The sequence below is a fragment of the Adiantum capillus-veneris genome, chromosome 8 (genome assembly GCF_014529385.1).
Source record: "Adiantum capillus-veneris isolate H3 chromosome 8, ASM1452938v2, whole genome shotgun sequence".
Classification (NCBI taxonomy): domain Eukaryota; kingdom Viridiplantae; phylum Streptophyta; class Polypodiopsida; order Polypodiales; family Pteridaceae; genus Adiantum; species Adiantum capillus-veneris.
In genome coordinates, this window is record NC_140938.1 from 25103264 (window position 1) to 25123247 (window position 19984).

Genomic DNA, 19984 nt, shown 5'->3' on the forward strand with positions numbered 1-19984 from the left:
CTACGAATATTGTTCATCAAACACGTTGCCTTCTTATATTCTTCACCAAACATGTCACCAAGTAACAAAAATTGACTCGCAATTTTTGTGATATTTAGTCATTTGAAGTTATCTATGACCTTCCATAGCAAGGCCACATAAATTCTTTGGATTTATAGTTTAATCGTTAAATTCGATTTGTACCGTCTTGATCATCCAATACTAACGTACTGATTGTTTACTTCAATTGCTTGAGTTCAAGAAAATTGTGACTTATTTGATTTAGATTTTGCATGCCATGACAATGTGACAACTATATTATGTTTTGAAAGAATAGAAATTCAAAGAAAGCTTTACCAAGTTCTTAAATTTGCTAGAAATTGGAGGTTAAAAGGTTCCCTTGATGAAGAGAAATTGGCATCATGATAAGCCCTGGGTAACCAGCTGTTCCAATCCCGTTCTCAATCGAGCTGCTGCTAGTCTGCAGGAATCCTCAGGTAAGCCACCAAAAGAGACCCGAATGTGCCCTGGTCCTCCACTTGCACTGCCTGGTATCACCATTACGCTATGTTTCTTTGCCAGCCATTCAACTACAGCCACGTCGTCCCTTGCATTCTGTGGCAACTTTACCCACAGGTAAATAGCAGCCTCTCCACCCTTCACGGCCTCCTTTCCTAAGGGCGCCAATGCTTCCTTCACGATTTCAATATTTTTGGTCAATTTTTCCACATTCTTCCGCACCCACACTGGGCCCACTTCCATAGAGAAGAGTGCAAGTTTCTGTCCAATGATAGAGGGACAGATCGGAATGTTGTCTTGCACTTTTAATAACTGGGCCCCCAAGCCGTCTACATTCGATGGATACGCTATCTGCCAACATATTCATCATTCAAACATCACACATGCTTGCTTGTTCACTTGGAACTAGGCCGTCTCTTCACTTCAACTCATTATAAATATAAAATATAAAATATTCTTACTTTCTACATTGTTAATATGATAAGATAATGCCTTGCCATCAGTAATTAAATAAGCCTCTATCACACATCATACATCGTTTTATAATAAATTATAGGCCCCTCTCAACCCAGATCACGCCTGTATGATATGATGTCTGCATCCGATCCATTATCCAGATTCCAGTGACAAGGGGCACTGCACTCGTTATGAAAATAGGTGTAAGCAAAATGACTTTCTTCCATTTTGCGGTGGGCTAGACGACAAGATAATACTTGGAAGTTCTCTAGATGTGTAGAAGCAATTTCTCCTTGTGTCTAAGTTATGTAACCGAAGTTGAGCAATTGATAGCTACATAGATAGTCCAGCAATGAAAAGAAGCCTAAGCAAGAATAGACGATAATCCAACCTGGGTAAGAGTCCTGAACGACGACCGCCGTTGAACATTTTTTTTTTTCTATAGTAGGATCTTGAGATATTGGCCTTTGTCTAGGCTGTGCTACCCAAAACGTATCACCTGCTTAGTAATTGAACTGTACCTGGCAATGAGTCTCAGCAGCCCATGCTCTTAGTGTACATCAATTAATGCTTAGACTTCTGGCCTAGACAAATTTCCAGGGTCCCCATTTTTCAGGGCTTGCTGACATATCTAGTCTTCATGCTTGCTTTCTTAGGATATAGACCAGGCATTCTACAGATGACCCCAGATAAAGGTCACGAGTTGGACATCTACCAGCGGGACACAGTTCTAACTACGATTTGCAGCAGCACTCTTAGGACCATGTGGAAGGTCTGTTGCGCTCACATTCTGGGCTCATAGGTCTTCCCCTACATCCACCATTTTTGACGGCTATTTGGACTGAGCTACAGCATACTCTTCGTAGTCAGTGGGATACTTCAGCAGGCTCCTCAAAGGCAGCGGAGCAGTGTAGATGCTCCTCTCTTCACACATGGGTGAGATCTTCAGTTCTTTCAGTCAGGACCATGGTCGCATCACCTGGCATTATGCACCTCCCCAGTGGTTCATCCTACATTCATCATACAGGCCACCTTGATGTTCACGTAGCCCTTATTGTGTTATCTGTTTTTGTACTTCCTCTGGATGATAGGCCATTATGCATCTCCTGAGGTCTCGTTTGTGCACAGAAATACAGCCTCATTTCCTGCCAAAAAAAAAAGAACAGTACAGGCCACCCTGATGTTCACATAGCCCTCATTGTGTTATCTGTTTTTGTACTTCCTCTGAATGATAGCCTTTCATAGACCTGCCAGACCTCGTGCGTTGCCTTCCTCACACACAACACCCGCCTCCATTACACACACACACTTACACAAACACACATCCTTTCAGAAACACACCAACAGTCCGCCTCACAGATACACACACACACACACACACACACACACACACAGATTTGACACACACCCACACATTCAATCTCACACATAACCTTCACTTGCTTGGGTTTGAAAGGTGAGGTGGCGAAGGGTTACAACCCTCCACCTGGTAAATAATTTTTCCATGGATGACTTTCTCCCTCCAGTATTATGGCAATCGTTCATCTTGTCGGAGGATTTACAGCAGAAAATTGGTGACCATGTTGAAGTTCTCTCTCTCAGAGGTTTGTCGGCCGCCTGGTCGAATGCTCCTACACTCGGGTCAATATCCGGGAGTGACTCGAGTGCAATCTAGCCGCTTCGATGGAGGTACAGTGAAGGACTCATTGTATTGGGAAGCGGTACTTTTATTGCCGTTTTCTTGTCATGGGAGTGACTCAAATGCAATCTACCCGCTTTGGATGAAGGTACAATGAAGGCCATCATCGTATTGGGAAAGCGGTACTTTTATTGCCGTTTTCTTGTCACGGGAGCTTGCTTCTAGGGACGTCAACCAGTCCTCTCGCTTTCAAGAATAGATTGATTTTTTTGCATCCGTGGTATGAGGATTTACATTAGCTGCATCTGGGAACAAGTGTCAGGTCTTGAAGTACTATGTAAAATTTCTTTTCCAGAGCTACCTGCACAATTTTGATTGCCAAACATGTTGGGCAGATTCTATTTTTGGCATATCATTTATGTCTTTTGTACAAACTCATATATCTGTGCCTCTATAGAGGTGGCTACCACCCCTTCCACACAGTTTCCATATACCATCACTTTTGATTGGAAAGGGGTACAACACTTGCAGAGGAGTGTGGTTACGGGTAGACCAAATCAATGCCTTAGATGTAATGAGATGGGGCATTGATGAGAGATTGCCTTGGAGGGCGACAACAGAGAAAGATTGGTCGCATGAGAAGATGGTCCTCATAGCCACACAAGACCCAACAGAGTTATTTACAGAGATGCGCAGAGTTGGTCTGAGCAGGAGACTAGAGGATCGTTTTGCTGCGAGCCTGCTTTGCTCTTGGGAGCGAGCAGCTGCGGAGTGGCATGGAGCAGCACCAACCCACTTGCACGGAGGAGCGCTTGAGACAGCCCCTTGTTTGGAACCCCATGGTTAGCACTCAAAGAGGCCACTTGGTTGATAGTAGGCCTCATGTTTCTTGGGGTCCCATGGCAGAGGGTCCACCACGCACTCTAGGCGACTGGCTTCAAGTTTCTCAGGTTTGCCAGAGGAGATACAGAGCATCCAGCTGCTACAGGGCATGAGAGGGGTGCAGAGCATGTGCCAGGACATCATAGAGGCTTTACCAGCTGAGTGGCTCAACCCTCTAAAGACAGCAGCTCCAAGATGGATGGGGGCCTTCACATGACTGGAGGTTCTCATTGCAGCTTGCTCAGAGACCGTACCCTCCCATGTTCTTTGAGATTCAGGGTGAGGGTCGACTACATAGTCTCAGTAAAGGCTCCACAAATTGCGAAGTGCTGCTTTCAGAGGATACGAGTAGTGGGCATCTGTGGAGGATTCGGTATCATAGATGTTGATCCAGCAGCTCTTGAGAAAGGCCATTGGAGGCTTTGGGCTTGGGAGAGCTGCCCTCTGGCACGATTGCAATGGAATCCTGGAGAGTGGTTTTGGAGAGACCCTTTCTCTTCAACCGACCACCAAGGGATCCCTTTCTTTCAATACACTGTTCGACTGGGGCGTCACATACTGGCAGCAAGGGGAGAGGCTCGTCCTGCTACAACACTTCATTGACCAGGGGAGGGTATTACAGCTGAGTTCTTGTCAGACTTTTGGGCGAGGTTGTGGGACTCCAGACAGCCGCGGCGAGTCACTTTGTTCTAGTGGCTAGTTGCACACAGAGCTACAGCATTGGGGAGCTTGCTAGTACAAAGTGGCCTTTCGGCACCATGTGCAGCTTGTGACCATCCTTTGGAGAGTCAGCGTCACTGTCTGTGGGACTGCCCTATGGCACTGCAGGTTTGGCTTCGGGTCCTTCGGCTGATGCCAGCTCTTTCCATAGCGCGACAATACACTTGGGGGCAGCTACTTGGTCCACCCTCACGGGCCCTGCACTACAGTTTGAGCTATCTTCCACCAGCATGATGATAGTGATCCAGGGAGGTCGACTACACTCCAGCCTACTACAGAGCTTACCCCCTAGGAGTGGTGCAGAGTAAGAGAGGTGTGTTGGGAGCTCGTTTGTGGCCTGACACTCTGGTTCATTTGGCGGGCCCGTTGCTTCCGCACCTTCGAGGCTCGCCCTGTCCCACTAGCAGAGACTGTTCGTGACTTTTGGCTGGAGTTGATCCAGACTCTCGGGGGACAGTTTGAAAGACTTCAGGGCAGCTCCAACCGCATGCAGGAGCGCAGAGAGGCGTTCCTACGACTCTGACGCCCTGGGCCTTTCTTCACCATCGTCCGCGGTGAGCCCACATGGCACTACCGTCCACCTGTGTGGCTCTTCCCTCCTCCCATCTCTTGATTTAGCCCTCATTGTACATATGTTGTTTTTTCATTGGGAGAGTCTCCTCTATGGTAGATGTAGCCCTCTCTCGTAGAGGTGATTGTAGCCCTATGGGCACTTTTCTTAACAAATGGAAGGATCTTTTTCTCGGAAAAAAAAGACCCGACAGAGTTCTGCATAGTAGCATGACCCTGTGCGACAGCATGATAGAGGTCAAAAGGGGTCAGAATTAGAACCAGTAGAGTGCTCAACATTAACACAGTGTAGATCAAACAGATTGGTCACAGGAGAGGACGGCCCTCACATTCACAACAGACCGAACAAAGTTCTGCACGACAGTATGACATTGTGCGACAACATGATAGATATTAGAGGGGTCAAAAGCAGCAATAGTAGAGCGCTCAACATTAGCATAGTGTAGATCAAACATAGAGACAGACAAAGAGACAATGACAAGCACAACGACCTATCCTAGTTTACAAACGGGTAGTGAGACACATACGTTGGAAGCGGCAAAGCAGCCCCTAGAGAGAGAGAGAGAGAGAGAGAGAGAGAGAGAGAGAGAGAGAGAGAGAGAGAGAGAGAGAGAAATGAAATGAAATGTTATATTAACGTCTTCAAAAGGCCAAAATGACCTATGAGACCAATCAGTTACAAAATAGTGAATCTAATACCATGTCTGGGTAGAAAAGAACTAGAAAAGAACTAGAAGTGGAACAAAATACTACTACTACTACTACAATCTAAAACTACGTGGGTGTAGCAACTGATACAATAGGTACCCGGTAAACTGGATGTAACAGTGTGTGAAACAAAGATGGAAGAAATGGTGAGGATCCATCCTCATCTGCACTCTGGATGTCGAGAGAGTATGGCTCGAATCTTCTGTTGTAGTCTCCGTCGATGCTGTGTAGCTCCTCTCCTCAGTCGCGGTCGTCTGTATCTCTGTAGCTCCAATGCTCGGTCGATGAGAGTGCCAGTAGTGGTCGAATGAGTGTGGGACGAGCTCTGCAGTGGTGGCTGCTCCTCTGGCTGTCCCATATCTAGTGAAAAGAAATCTGTAATGTGTCTCTGGGACTGCCTCTCTCTATCTCTCCCCAGTAAAGTGTCTCTATACCTGTGTAACTCAAGTAGATATAGTCCAAGACATCTCTGATCCTCATAACTCATGACCCTAGATAGAGGACCAAAACCCTCTCTGAATAAGCAGTGGAAACGCCCCCGTATCTCATAGAACACTGTGCAATGACATATGTAGTGCAACTCTGTCTCTGGCTCTCTCTGGCATAATCGGCATATCCTGCTGTCTGCTGGTATCCCTCTGAGAGAGAGAGAGAGAGAGAGATAACAGTGGCATAACCTGTAGCAGTGGCTTATTAGAGAATTTTTACAGATAATAAGATGTTTGAGAGCATGATTTTGGTATTGGTGTATCTTACAGGTGTAGAGATTTTGGTTGTTATGTTTAGTGTCCAGGAGCATTATTCATGCATAAACACTCGCACGATTTTGTAAGGAACATGAGGGAGCACCTTTCAGCCAAGAAAAAAACCATTTGAGTTGCCGACTATTGTTCTTTTTTTCTATTTTGAAGAAAAGCATAGCTGACATTCTCTAATCGAGCGCCCAAAATGGTGCCAACCCAAAGGGTAAGTAAAAATTGAAGGACGCCCGTAGGCAATTACAAAGGCCAATGGCCAAACCATAAAAACTAATAATGCTTAAAACATACCAGGGGGGAAAACCATCCTAATGAGAGTAAAAAGAGCCTTGTAAACTACTTAAGGGAGACACCAAAGCCTCTGAAAGATAGGCACCACCAGGCTTCTGTGAAGAGGAAAACCACCCAAGAAGGTATGGGGTGTGACTGAAGAAGCCCAAGATAGAATCAAAAGACGCAACCACTACCCAGGAGGTTGAAGGGTGAGTGGGAAGAGGTTGAAGAGGATAACCAAAACTGCTCCCATAGAAGGTGCCCATCCAGGAGGAGGAGAAAAACACCAGTCTAGTGCTGAGGAGGAAGTCGATGAGAGACCACAAGCCGCAAGATAGCTGCTAAAAAGCGCCACTGAAAGAGGAAGTGGACAAGGTCCGCATTGAATATCTTAAACATAGTCAAATAGAACGTGAAACAGGAATGAGACAAGCAAGGCCCTCAAAGACGGAAACGGTTTGCTCTATTTGATAGAATGGTTTACAAATGGCTTCTAATAGATATCTTATGTATGCAACGTTTGGAATTTTCTGGAGAAGCCACAAGATGGAAACGAGAAACAAGGGACTTTGGAAACAGAGTTTCCGATCCGATAGGCCCCGAAACGAAGTTTCCTTGTAACTATGATCTTAGATGTAATCCTTCTTACATCATCCATTCTAGGTCACTCATCAAAGTTCGTATTATAAACCCGCCCTCTTACCCAAATTTGAAAGCATTACAATAAGCTCTAAGTGTAGGGCGCTATGACAAGCAAGCTATTCCAACATTTTGTAGGATTCACAATCTTTGCAATCAGCATTTCTCAAGCCCAGTAATCTTCCCTTTAAGGCTATTTATTTTATTCTTGCCAAAGCTGTTTAGTAACAAGAGCTGAAATGATCTACCCCGCTATCGATTCTTGTTGTCGTTTAGAAAGGAGAGCTCAAATGATCTACCCCGCTTTTGAGTCTTGCTACCATATAATTCACCCTAGGAAGAGAATCTCTTTTCTCAAAATTACTGTTTAGGTGTCAAGAGCCAGTCTGATCAGGTGCAGAGAGGACAACTTGAACAATCGAGCTAAGCCAGCCACCTGCCTTAATAAAACATGCGTGAGCCATTACCTTCCTTTCTCTTGTTCTCTGCTTGCTTAGTCTAACCCAGCCTTTGTTGCTTGGCGATCCTGTCTATAATAAAGCCGAAGAGAACCCAGGATTCATGAAGCCTTTTAACCAGTAAATGATATTGACGATGAACAAATGCTCTGTGTCTGCTTAGATATTAACTTCTTCAAAAGAAGCTTGAAATTTTTGAGGTCTTTTGCTTTGACATTTCTGCTAAGCAAGAAGTACAAGAAGTACTTCAATTCCTTTGCTTGAAACATTTGTAAACATGGCAAACAACATTTGACACAAGCCTAAGCACAAAATTCGACTAATTTTCATTAACATACTACTGCACTATCACCCAGCATTAACAAAGGAAACATGACTCACATATCCAATTCTCCATCCCATCATGCCATAAGCTTTAGAGAAAGAAAAAATGTTGACAATGTGGTCTCCTTCAATGCATGAATGTTGAAGCCCATCAAACATGAAATACCTGTAGCATTATTCATTACAACAGTACAGCCACTCTTTTATCTCAGTAAAGAACTTAGTGTCATTGTCAGATGAAAGAATCAAACTTGAGCTAAATAAACCCGTACATGCATTTGCACAACACATGCAGGTGAGTCTATGGGGGGAGAACTTTTTATGGACTTGGCCCCCTGCCCCCACTAGCATACCATCCTCTGTTTTTCTCTTTCAGCTCCAGCAGAGGACTACAACATTAGATGGTATGTGCCAGGATGTATTTATCTTAATGTACAATCTATGATCTCTCACTTTGCTCAGAGAATTGTAGCTCTTTACTGCATCCGGTCAACACTCCCTCTAAGCATAATCACAAGGAATGGGGGGAAATAGGGCCTTGGGCTGGGGACGGCATTGGGATGGACAAACGGCCCATTCGCCTTTCTTTTAGTGTGTGCGCACGAGTATACGAGAGGGGGGATGTAGGACACAGTTTCCAGAATGCAAACCGGTTGGAACAGGCTAGTCGTACAATCCAACAACTAGTTCAAGAAAAAAGGGTGTTTCTGACTCTTTTAGGCACAGTTTGGCCATTGGGGGTTCACCAGGGGAGAGCCACATTGTCACCCACCCGCATTATATATAAACGGGGGCCATCTCCTTCCATTGAGATCCATCTTCCACATTGCAAATTGCCTCTTTGAAGGCTTAAAGGCTCCATCTCCTACCATCTACAGTGCTCACAACAACACCCCTCTCTCTCTCTCTCTCTCTCTCTCTCTCTCTCTCTCTCTCTCTCTCTCTCTCTCTCTCAGGGGCTGCAACTGACGGGCTCGCACAGGAAAAAGCCCAGCTGACGGGCTCGCGCAGGTGCAACTGCAAGGGGCTCTCTCTCCCAGCTGACGGGCTTGCGCAGGTGCAACTGCAGGAGAACGCGCACGTGCAGCAGCAGGGGGGCGTGTAGCAACAGCAGGTGCAACTGCAGGAGAGCGCGCAGGCACAGCAGCAGGGGGGCGTGTAGGTGCAACAGCAGAGAGGCGCGCAGGTGCAGCAGCAACAACAGGTGCAGCAGCATGTGAACCTGCATTTTGCTGCAGCGACCTGTTCTTTCACCCGTTTTCTACATTTGCTGGTTGTTGCCGCGAAGCCCTCTACACAGCCCGTCAGCTACAAGGTTACTGTTTTTGCAATCTTCTCAAAGGCATAGAATTTCCAGAATTGCCTCTCTCAGCAGACAGACAAATTTTCAGCTATTTTATGTATGCATAATTGAGGACAACAAATATATTCATAGGGTGCAGGTATCATGAATAAACAAAAATGGGGCTGAGCCTTTGGATATTTGGCAGAGCAGACTGGGTGTCCCCCAGTGGGCTGTGGTAGTGCATATACCCGCATTCGGGCTGTGGTTATTACTTCTCCGCCTGGACTCATCCGAGCCAGAGCGTCGAGCTATACCGGGTACCCGCATCGCCAATGGAGGCCATGAACGTTTCACCAGTTTTGCCAGTGGAAGCCATGAACGTTTCGCCAATATGTAAGCCCCATACGAAGGCAACCTTTGTGCTTACAAACAAGCGGATAACACAAATGGAAAGGGAGATGAAAGAATGGAAAGCAGAGACGGAGGGATGGTGGAAAGAGAAGGCCAACCTTCTTCAAATGTTCCTCAACGAAGGCGCGCAATGGAAGAAGGAGAAAGAGGACTTGCACGCAGAGCTAAGAGCACTTAAGACGGATTTCACAAGCACTTAGAGAAGAGGTCACAGCCCTCAAGCGAGAGCTTGCGGATAGAGTAAGCAATGGATTGGCAGAAGGGGAATTCCAGCCCTCGGTGATAGAGGAGATCAAGGTCATCAAGGAGCACGTACGGATGATCACAGAGGAGGAGAAATAGAAGGTGGTAAAGACGTCTTCGTGGATGGATGTAATCACGAAGACGCAGAAGAAGGCGGATGAGGCCAAGAAATGGATAGAAGTCGCTAAGAAAGGGAAAGGGAAAGAAACCACATCCGTACCCACTCCTACAATCATCAACATGACTCTAGAAGAAGAGCAGCGAACGAAAACTAGAGCCTTGCAAATAAGAGTAACCAGTCTATAAGACCGAGATGATGTGGAAGGGAAAGTCGAAGAACTTCTCCGCATGATGGGTAGTGAGGCTACTCATACAAAGGCATGGAGGGTAGGGAAGAAGACACAAGGCAATGGGGAGACTTCAAAAGAGAGATCTTTAATAATCCGTTTCCCATCCATGGAGGCAAAGAAGGATGTCTTGAAGAAGCGCCCTACACTAAAGAAAACGGGCATAATCCTTGGAGATGACCTCACTCTCACACAGCTTGCGCATATGAGGGAGGTAATGCCAGAGATTCAAGCGGCAAGGGAGAAGGGAAAGACAGCCTTCTACAGAGATGGCCGGGTGGTGATTGTAGAGCGACGCTCCACATGACGGTGCGAGACCTATGGGACCACCACACTCAAAGTTGCCACCTGGAATTGTAATGGATCTATGCGCCTTGATGTGGGTGCTTTTGAGGATAGTTTTACGGGAAGAGACATCGTCTTCTACTCTGAGACACATCAGGCCCGGGGCAATCTATGCCTCACATTAGTGGTTATAGATGGGAGACAACCTATAGACAGGAGACACGATCAGAGCACAAAGGGCGGGGCTCAGGAGGAGTGGCAGTGTTATTCAGGGAGGAGTTGCAACCATTGATACATATAGCCCGCAGGGATGAGCAAGCTAGGTACATGTGGGTGGGGTTGAGAGCAGAGACAGGCAGATATCTTTACATTGCTATTTGCTACTTTCCCCCGAGTACGTCAGTTTATGCACCACCCAGAGGACAGTCCCCCTTCTCTATTTTGGATGATGACATATGGGAGTTCTCTAGAGATGGCGACATCATCATTCTAGGGGATTTCAATGCTAGGACTGCACATCATCAGATAGTCTTTTATGATACTTCAAAGGAGATGCTGAGAGAGTTGGATGCTGTAGAGACGGGCCTATCTAGACTATCACGGGATGGAGAACACACTGAGTATGGACGACACTTGATAGACATGGGGACTGCACATGGATTGCCCATCTTGAATGGACTACATAGATTTCCCGCTGTAGGGGGTTTTACATGATTTCCACACAGACATGGAGCCAACACAGTGGTTTATGTCATGGCACAGCCGAGCCTCATCTCCAGTAACCAGGATCTCAGACTTGGACCCAGACCTTTTGGTGTGGCAGTGGACCATGCTCTTGTGTCGTTGACCATCTCTGTTCAGTTTAGTGTAGCACACAGGCTACGGGCAGCAGCCCCTACTCGCTACACCTTCACGTGAGAGACGGATTCTGTATACATAGATGGGATCTACAGACGCTTGTGCACAGAGGAGCCAGGGCGACCTCTGGAGGAGCTTACTACTATACTGACACAGACACTACATGAGGCAGCCCCACATACCCAACCTGAGCAGAGACGCCGTTCGGGGCGCATGCCCCAGAATAGCTGTTATGGAATGCCGAGACACTAGAGCTAGACTTCAGAGGGAGGTGCTTTTGGGGGACATCAATCACAGATAGTCACGGATTGACTTTCGACGCCTAGTGTGGCGGAAGAAGAGGGCATTTTTGGCTCGCCTAGAACAGGATCTATACCAGCTATTCTTGAGTCAGGACTCACGTGAGGCATGGCGGCTCTTTCATGAGCACCCCCCCCCCCCCCCCCCCCCCCCCCCCCGCCATCACTTCTACAGAGGCCTGGGGCCAGTATTCATCATCTCTGTACACACTTCCTGAGCAGCCCCCCCTTCCCGACCCCCCCGATCCATGCCCACACACACACATGTGCTTTTTTCACCGCTGAGATGGTGAGGAAGGCCATTGACAGGATGAGGACTGGGAGAGCGTATGATCATGATGGCTTAGTGGTTGAGCATTTCACCCATGCCACAGATTTACTAGCAGAGCTTCTAGCAGTTACGTTTAACCATGCCATGTGTGAGGGCTTGCCTAATACTTGGAGCCTATCTACTATTGTACCTATCTTCAAGGCGGGAGACTCTATGGAGCCTGGGAATTATCGCACTATCATGATTGGACACACATTGGCACGGTGTACGATCTATTCTTGAGCAACAGCTGAGTAGATGGGCAGAGAGGGAGGGTGAAGCAGGGCTGCCCGCTCTCTCCTACTCTATTTGGTATGTATGTGGATGAGGTTTCTGACTACATTGAGAGAGATGGGGATAGAGGTGCACAGCTGGCAGGGACATGGATTCCACCATTGTTATATGCTGATGATATTGTGTTGATCTCCGACTCTCCGAAGGGGATGCAACGTCACCTGGATGCTTTGCATAGGTTTGCCCAGGAAAGTGGTTTGTCTGTCAACCTTGGTAAAACCAAGGTCATGGTATTTAATACCACCCCACAGTGGAGCAGGAGGTCAGCGCCAACATTCACATACGGCCAGCAGAAGGTGGAGTATACAGGTGCTTACACTTACCTTGGAGTGGTATTTAGTGGGCCAGCATTTTCACTGAAGAGGCCAGCAGAGACTAGATTGACCAGAGCCCATGCAGGGCTGCCCGCTCTCTCCTACTCTATTTGGTATGTATGTGGATGAGGTTTCTGACTACATTGAGAGAGATGGGGATAGAGGTGCACAGCTGGCAGGGACATGGATTCCACTATTGTTATATGCTGATGATATTGTGTTGATCTCCGACTCTCCGGAGGGGATGCAACGTCACCTGGATGCTTTGCATAGGTTTGCCCAGGAAAGTGGTTTGTCCGTCAACCTTGGTAAAACCAAGGTCATGGTATTTAATACCACCCCACAGTGGATCAGGAGGTCAGCGCCAACATTCACATACGGCCAGCAGAAGGTGGAGTATACAGATGCTTACACTTACCTTGGAGTGGTATTTAGTGGGCCAGCATTTTCACTGAAGAGGCCAGCAAAGACTAGATTGACCAGAGCCCATGCAGCATTAGGTAGATTGGAAAGGATGCGTTCACAGGTTCAGTTTCAAAATCCTCGGTCGAAGCTCTGGTTCTTTGACAGTTTGGTGACTTCTGCATTGCTTTATGGAGCTACGATTTGGGGACCTTCACTGGATCATCACGGGAGGACAGGCCGCAGTGATGGATGGGGGGACGTGGAGAAACCTCTGGTCTGTATGATCTCGAGGCTCATTAGAACCAAGGCTTCAGTACCACGTGCTATTGTACGAGCAGAGCTAGCTTCCCCCCCCACTAGTGGTTGAGGCGCTCACGAGATCTGTCTCCTTCATACACCGCATGTGGGAACTTCCTAGAGACAGATATGCACGCCTTGCACTTGAGTCCTCTCGACAGTTATCCATGCAGGGAGATACAGCATGCTGGTATGGAGAGATGACATCATGGTTTCAGGCACATGGGTTCAACATAGACAGATTGCCTCCCTTCCAGTACTCACTGGATGCGCCCTCTCTGACTCTTACACAGTCCGAGATCACCAGGCTCATTCGCTAGGACTTGACTCAGCTAGACAGCAAGAGGACATGGATACAGCCGGTGCAGGAGCTGGGCACGAAGATGGCTTTCTACAGAGAGCATCTCCTCCAGCTTACGGAGGATGGTTTTGTGACGAGGCCTAGATACATGGACACCCACTTGTCTCATGGGATACGATGTGCTATTGGCCAGATACGCACATCCTCACACCAGCTGCAGATCAAGATTGGGAGATACAGCGGAGTACCAGCAAAGGCCACGACTTGCCTCCTGTGTGACATTGAGCCTGAGACAGAGTTGCACTACAATGCCACTGCCCCGTCTACTATGAGATACAAGGCCGCTTCCATTGCTTGTTCAGAGAGGACTTTGGACCATTCTCTAGAGTCATGCGGTAGGAGGATCAGAGATGCCTGGGTTTGTTTTTGCTCGAGCTGCGCACACACAGAGAGAGCCTGATGAGAGGAGAGGCTAGCCAGTCTCAGAGACAGATCATAGACTTCTTTAGAGCTGCCACTGGACACCCGGAGGAGTTACTACCACAGGAGAGCTCGTCGCCTCACACCAGAGGCATACTGATCGACGAGCGACTGAGCTGGGGAGATCCAGACGCCCACGACTGCGGAGGACTACACAGCATCGATGGAGGCTGCATCATAGGATTCGGATTACTTTGGCTCGACATGCACGACGCCTGGTCAGACTACTGACCATGGAGGAGATTGATGAGATCCGCCAGCGCGACCGATGTTGGATCTCCTGTGATCTAGCTATCCCAGCTAGCTGTGTAGCTGCTTAGTTCACACCTAGCAGTTCAAGATTCCATAGTATTTTATTTTTTCATTTTGTCATTTTTGTCATTTTGTCATCTTGTTACTCTGACTTTGTATCAGATCCACCACATTGTAACTTTCTGGTCTCATAGGTCACTCTGGCCTTTTGAAGACGTTAATATAACATTTCATCTCTCTCTCTCTCTCTCTCTCTCTCTCTCTCTCTATATATATATATATATATATATATATATATATATATATATATATAAAATTATTATTATGTGTACAAAAGAGACCTCTAGAGACGCTCAATGGCCTATCGCTTAGAGGAAGTACAAAAGTGGGATAACAATGTGAGAGCTATGTGGATATCAAGGTGGCATGCATGATCAATGCAAATGAACCATTGGGGAGATGCATAATGCCATGTGATGTGACCATGGTCCCGACTGTAAAAAACTAAAGATCTCACCCATATGTGAAGAAAGGAGCATCTACACTGCTCCGTGCCTCGGAGAAGCCTGCTGAAGTATCCCACCCACTGCGAAGAGTATGCGGCAGCTTAGTCCACATGGCTGTGAAAGTGGTGGAGGTAGGGGAAGACCCTAAGCCCAGAATGTGAGCACAACGAGCCTTCCACATGGTCCAAAGAGTGATGCTGCAGATTGTAGTAAAAACTGGATCCCGTTGGTAGAAGTCCAACCAATGACATGCATCTGGAATCATTTGTAGAGTGCATGGTCTATATCCTAAGGAAGTAAGCATTAAGATTGGATATGTCGGTAATCCCAGGAAATAGGGGTGTGACCCCAGAAATTGCAAAAGCCATGCCCCCCCCCCCCGCCCATCATGTATGCCCACTCTGATCAACAAACAGCAAATTGCCCTCCACACTGGCTGAGCATATTGACAAACCCAGAAACAATGCCCCAAAGACTCAGCCTGTAAAGTACATCTCAAACAAGTCGGATCTTGACTAGTGACTGTAGCCCAAGTACATCTCTAACAAGTTGGATCATGACTAGTGACAATAGTTCAGGTGCCAACAGGCAAATCTGCATGCGCTATCATCCACATGAAATAACATATCTTGCGGCTGATCCTGAGGTCCAGATGCATGACAAAAACCTATTGGACCATCATCCCATCTAGCCCAATCAATGTGAGCCCTATCTCGTTAGCTTTCCACATCACACACACACACACACACACACACTAGCAGTAGTACTCGTTCTAGGGCCATGCCCCAGAATAGATGGTATGATGGCCAGTGTAGAGAGCTATACAGACACCTATGCCCACAGAGTGCAATAGGCGCGCGAGAGAGAGAGAGAGAGAGAGAGAGAGAGAGAGAGAGAGAGAGAGAGAGAGAGAGAGAGAGAGAGAGAGAGAGAGAGAGAGAGAGAGAAGATTTTAACGTCGTAGAAAACTATCCCAAGAGACCTTAAAGATCTATCCGAGAGAAGAAGAGTCATATGAAACTATCCACACTGAGAGAGAGAGAGAGAGAGAGAGAGAGAGAGAGAGAGAGAGAGAGAGAGAGAGAGAGAGGGGCCTGTAGACAGATGAGGTCCCTCACCCACATTAAAAAGCGGGAGTTTGAGGAGACACAAGAGCTAAATCTCTTCCACTTACTGATGAGCCACCATTCAGCAGTGGCTTGGCGTCGATTACAGGAGCCTCGCCAATCTATCCCGATTGAGGACCGACAGAGATGGCATGATTATGCACATAGGCTCTACCAGATCCCAAGACAGCCACCCATACCAGAGCCTGCGGGACCACGCGCGCCTAACCACCTCTACTTTCTTCACAGCAGGTTTGGTAAAGAGAGCTATACGCTTCCTACAACATGGATGCTCCACACATCACACATGTATGCAGAGTGAGCACCTTATATATGCTGCAGATACACTAGCCCCTTTCATTGCAATGCTCTTCAATAGAGCATTGGCAGAGGGATTGCCTTCAGAGTGGACTATGTAGACGTGCCTATCCACAAGTCCGGGGATCCACTTGACCCGGGAAACTATAGGACTATCATGACTGGTCACACATTGGCAAAGCTTTATAGAGCAATACTAGAGGCGGAGATGAGTTTTTATGCAGAGCGCGAGTGCTTACGAGCACCAGGACATGCAGGCTTCAGACGGGCCTTCTCTACAATAGACTATATTTTCACTCTGTGCTGTCTAATTGATCAGGCAAAGGCATGGAAGAGACATCTACACTGCTTCTTTGTGGATTTCCGCAAAGCCTTCGACATAGTACAATGGGACACACTCTTCCATCACCTTCACTCACTGGGAGTCCCTTTGGAGATGATTTGGGGAATTTTCTCTCTATGAGTGCATGTCAGCCAGGGTACGTTGTCTAGGAGGTACCTCACCATCTCTTATTAGCACCATTGGGATGAAGCAAGGTTGTCCTCTCTCACCTACTTTGCTTGGGCCATATATTGATGAGCTGTCAGAGCATATCCTTCGAGTTGGGGACGAGGGCATGGATTTAGCAGGTACACCTATTCACAATATGTTATATGATGATGATATGGTACTCGAATATGAGTCACAGGAGGGGCTACACTGACATCTCTAGATTTTGGATGACTTCTGCGCACAGAGAGGTCTCACTATGAACCTTGGTAAGACCAAGGTTCTTATTTCCCATACATCCAAGCAGATCAGAAACAAAGCATGTTTTACACTAATAGGCGGGCGAGTCGAGGTGCCATGTCTTTGATGCACACCGCGGTGTATGAGTGCCATATACATTTTTTACTTCTTTGTGCTTTAATAACGCATGCCAACACATGCCTTTGACGGGGTTTCTAAACCTCTTTTGTCACTTACCTGTCTCTTGTTGTGAGGGGCCTAGATATCTGGCTTTTCCCCATTCCGCTTGATACGCGGGAAACCTCAGTGCCACATGACATCATTAGAGCAGAGCTAACCTCACCACCCACGCTAGTGGAGGCTCTTTTTCAGACAGTATGTTTTATTCAGAGAGTACGACAGCTCCTCCTCGGTATTATTATACCGAGCTCCTGAGGCATCCCAACAGCTGGCGGATGCTAGAGAGAGTGGCTTATGGTATGCACACATGACATAGTGGTTTAGCACACACGGCTTGGATATAGAGCACCTATCACCCTTGAAATACAACCCAGACTTACCACTCATCCGCCTCTCCTATGAGGAGAGGAATCAAGTCCTCAGACAGGATTTTTGGCAGTTATATATCAGGGAGACATGGATCACACCGAGACAGCCTCTTCCATCGAAGATGTCATACTACAGGGATCATTTCATGACCTCTTGGAGGACGGCTTCATTCAGAGGCCTAGATACATGGATGTTGTCCCACAGTGCCACAGTAGCCATCAGGCAGCTCAAAGTTTCATCGCATAGATTAGAGATTGAGACAGGGCGAGAATCTCACACTCCCAGAGAGCACCGGATCTGTAGAGTTTGCACAACAGGGGTAGAGAGTGAGAAACACTATGTTTGCAGCTGTCGAGATTACCATGACATACGGAATCGCCACACTCAAAGAGCTCATGGACTCAAGAGATCAAAGACAGCTGGGGCGCTTCCTCCTTGAGATTCAGAGACATAGAGATCTCCTACTACACTCATTTGATGGAGGTAGATAGTCTCGACTCTCAGCTTACATACTTTTGCCATTGAGCAACTCCAGTACTGCCTGTCATTACCACACCGTGACTCTAGAACAGGCAGATGAGGTCCGATCCAGGAGACGGCCTAGAGCGGTGGGATATCCTGCTCGACGAGCACAACAAATAGAGATTCCCTAGATTCGAACACAACACGAGCAGGCCAAACAGAGAGAGATATAACGACCATTCTCTGATCCTGGTGCTATACTACAGGGGCTTTTCTTGACTTATCCACCTAATATCATAGTTACCCGGAACGGGAAATCGGAACGTGGAACGGGGAACGGCAACATGCATGAAATGCCATTCCCTGTTTTTTTTTTTTTTCCCCGAGAAAAAGATCCTTCTATTAGTTAATGAAAACTGCCCATAGAGCTACATCCACCTCTGCAAGAGAGGGCTACAACAAGCATGATGGGGAGACTCTCCCAATGAAAAAACAGCATATATACAATGGGGCTAAATCAAGAGATGGGAGGAGGGAAAAGCCACACAGGTGGACAGTAGTGCCATCTGAGCACCCCCTGGACCATGGTGTAGAAAGGCCCAAGGCGCCAGAGTCGAAGGAAAGCCTCGCGGCGCTCCCGCATGCGGTCGGAGCTGCCCTGTAGTCCGTCAAGCTGTCCTCTGAGAGTATGGATCAGCTCTAGCCAAAAGTCACGAATAGTCTCTGCTGGTGGCACAGGGCGAGCCTCAAAGATGCGGAAACAACGGGCCCGCCAGATGAACCAGAGAGCTAGGCCGCTGATGAGCTCCCAACACTCCTCTCTCTCACTGCACCACTCCTGTGGAGTAAGGTCTGTAGCAGGCTCGAGTGTAGGTCGCCCCCCCTGTATCACTATCATCCTGCTGGTGGAAGATAGCTCAAACTGAAGTGCCGGGCCCGTGAGGGTGGACCAAGCCGCTGTCCCCCAAGTGTACTGTCGAGCCGTGGAGAGGGCAGGCATCAGCCGAAGAACTCGTAGCCACACATGCTGGGCCGAGGGACAGTCCCAAAGACAGTGTCGCTGACTCTCCACCAATTGGTCACAGGCTGTACATGCGGCCGAGAGACCACTATGCACAAGCCAGCTCCCTACTGCTGTGGCTCTGTGTGCAACCAACCACTGGAACAAAGTGATGCGCCTCGGCTGTCTGGAGTCCCACAGCCTCTACCAAAAAGCTGCCAAGAACTCAACTGTGAGGCCCTCCTCCTGCCAATGACGTGCTGCAGCGGGGCGGGCCTCTCTCTGTGCTGCAAGTATATGACGTCCAAGCCGAACAGTGTACTGAAAGAAAGGGACTCCTGGGCGGACTGCAGAAGAGAGGGGATCCCTCCATAGCCACTCACCAGGATCCCACTGTACTCGTGCCAGTGGACAACACTCCCAAGCCCATAGCCTCCAGTGTCCTGTCTCAAGAGCTGCTGGGTCAGGGTGTATGACGCAAGTCCTCCCACAGATGCCCACAACTCGGATCCTCTGGAAACAGCACTCTGCTACCTGCAGGGCCTCGACTGCAACTCGCTGTAATCGTCCCCCACCCTGAAGCTCGAAGAATAGGGTTGGGACAATCTCTGAGCAAGCCCTGACTGAAATGAGAACCTCCAGTCGTGTGAAGGCTCCCATCCACCGGGGTGCTACTGGCTCGAGAGGCGTGAGCCACTCAGCTGGAACTGACTCTGAGATGTCCTGACACATGCTCTGAACCCCTCTCATGCCCTGTAGCTGGACAGCCTGCACCTCCTCTGACAAACCTGTGAACTCTAGCCAGTCACCTAGAGAGCGCGCTGGACCTGCTGCCATGGGACCCCAAGAAACATGAGGCCTACTCCCAACCAAGTGGCCTCTCTGAGTGCTAACCATGGGGTTCCAGACGAGGGGCTGCCGTAGGCGCTCCTCCGTGCACGTCGGCTGTCTCTGCTCTAGGCCACGCCGTAATAGCTCCCAAGAACGAAGCAAACTCACAGCGAATC

The 19984-nt window shown here is 48.0% G+C and overlaps 1 protein-coding gene across 1 annotated transcript in view; it reads right to left on the reverse strand.

The window, feature by feature from the left end:
• Positions 1-235: 235 nt before the first annotated feature.
• Positions 236-19984, reverse strand: part of LOC147451819 (Pyridoxal phosphate (PLP)-dependent transferases superfamily protein) — a 213511-nt gene continuing 193762 nt past the window's right edge. The window contains exons 8-9 of the mRNA XM_086517685.1: positions 7983-8091; positions 236-849 (exon numbers count right to left, since the gene is read on the reverse strand). Coding sequence (XP_086373811.1) covers positions 400-849; positions 7983-8091 — 559 coding nt within the window. The 3' untranslated portion in view covers positions 236-399. The remainder of the gene's footprint in view (positions 850-7982; positions 8092-19984) is intronic.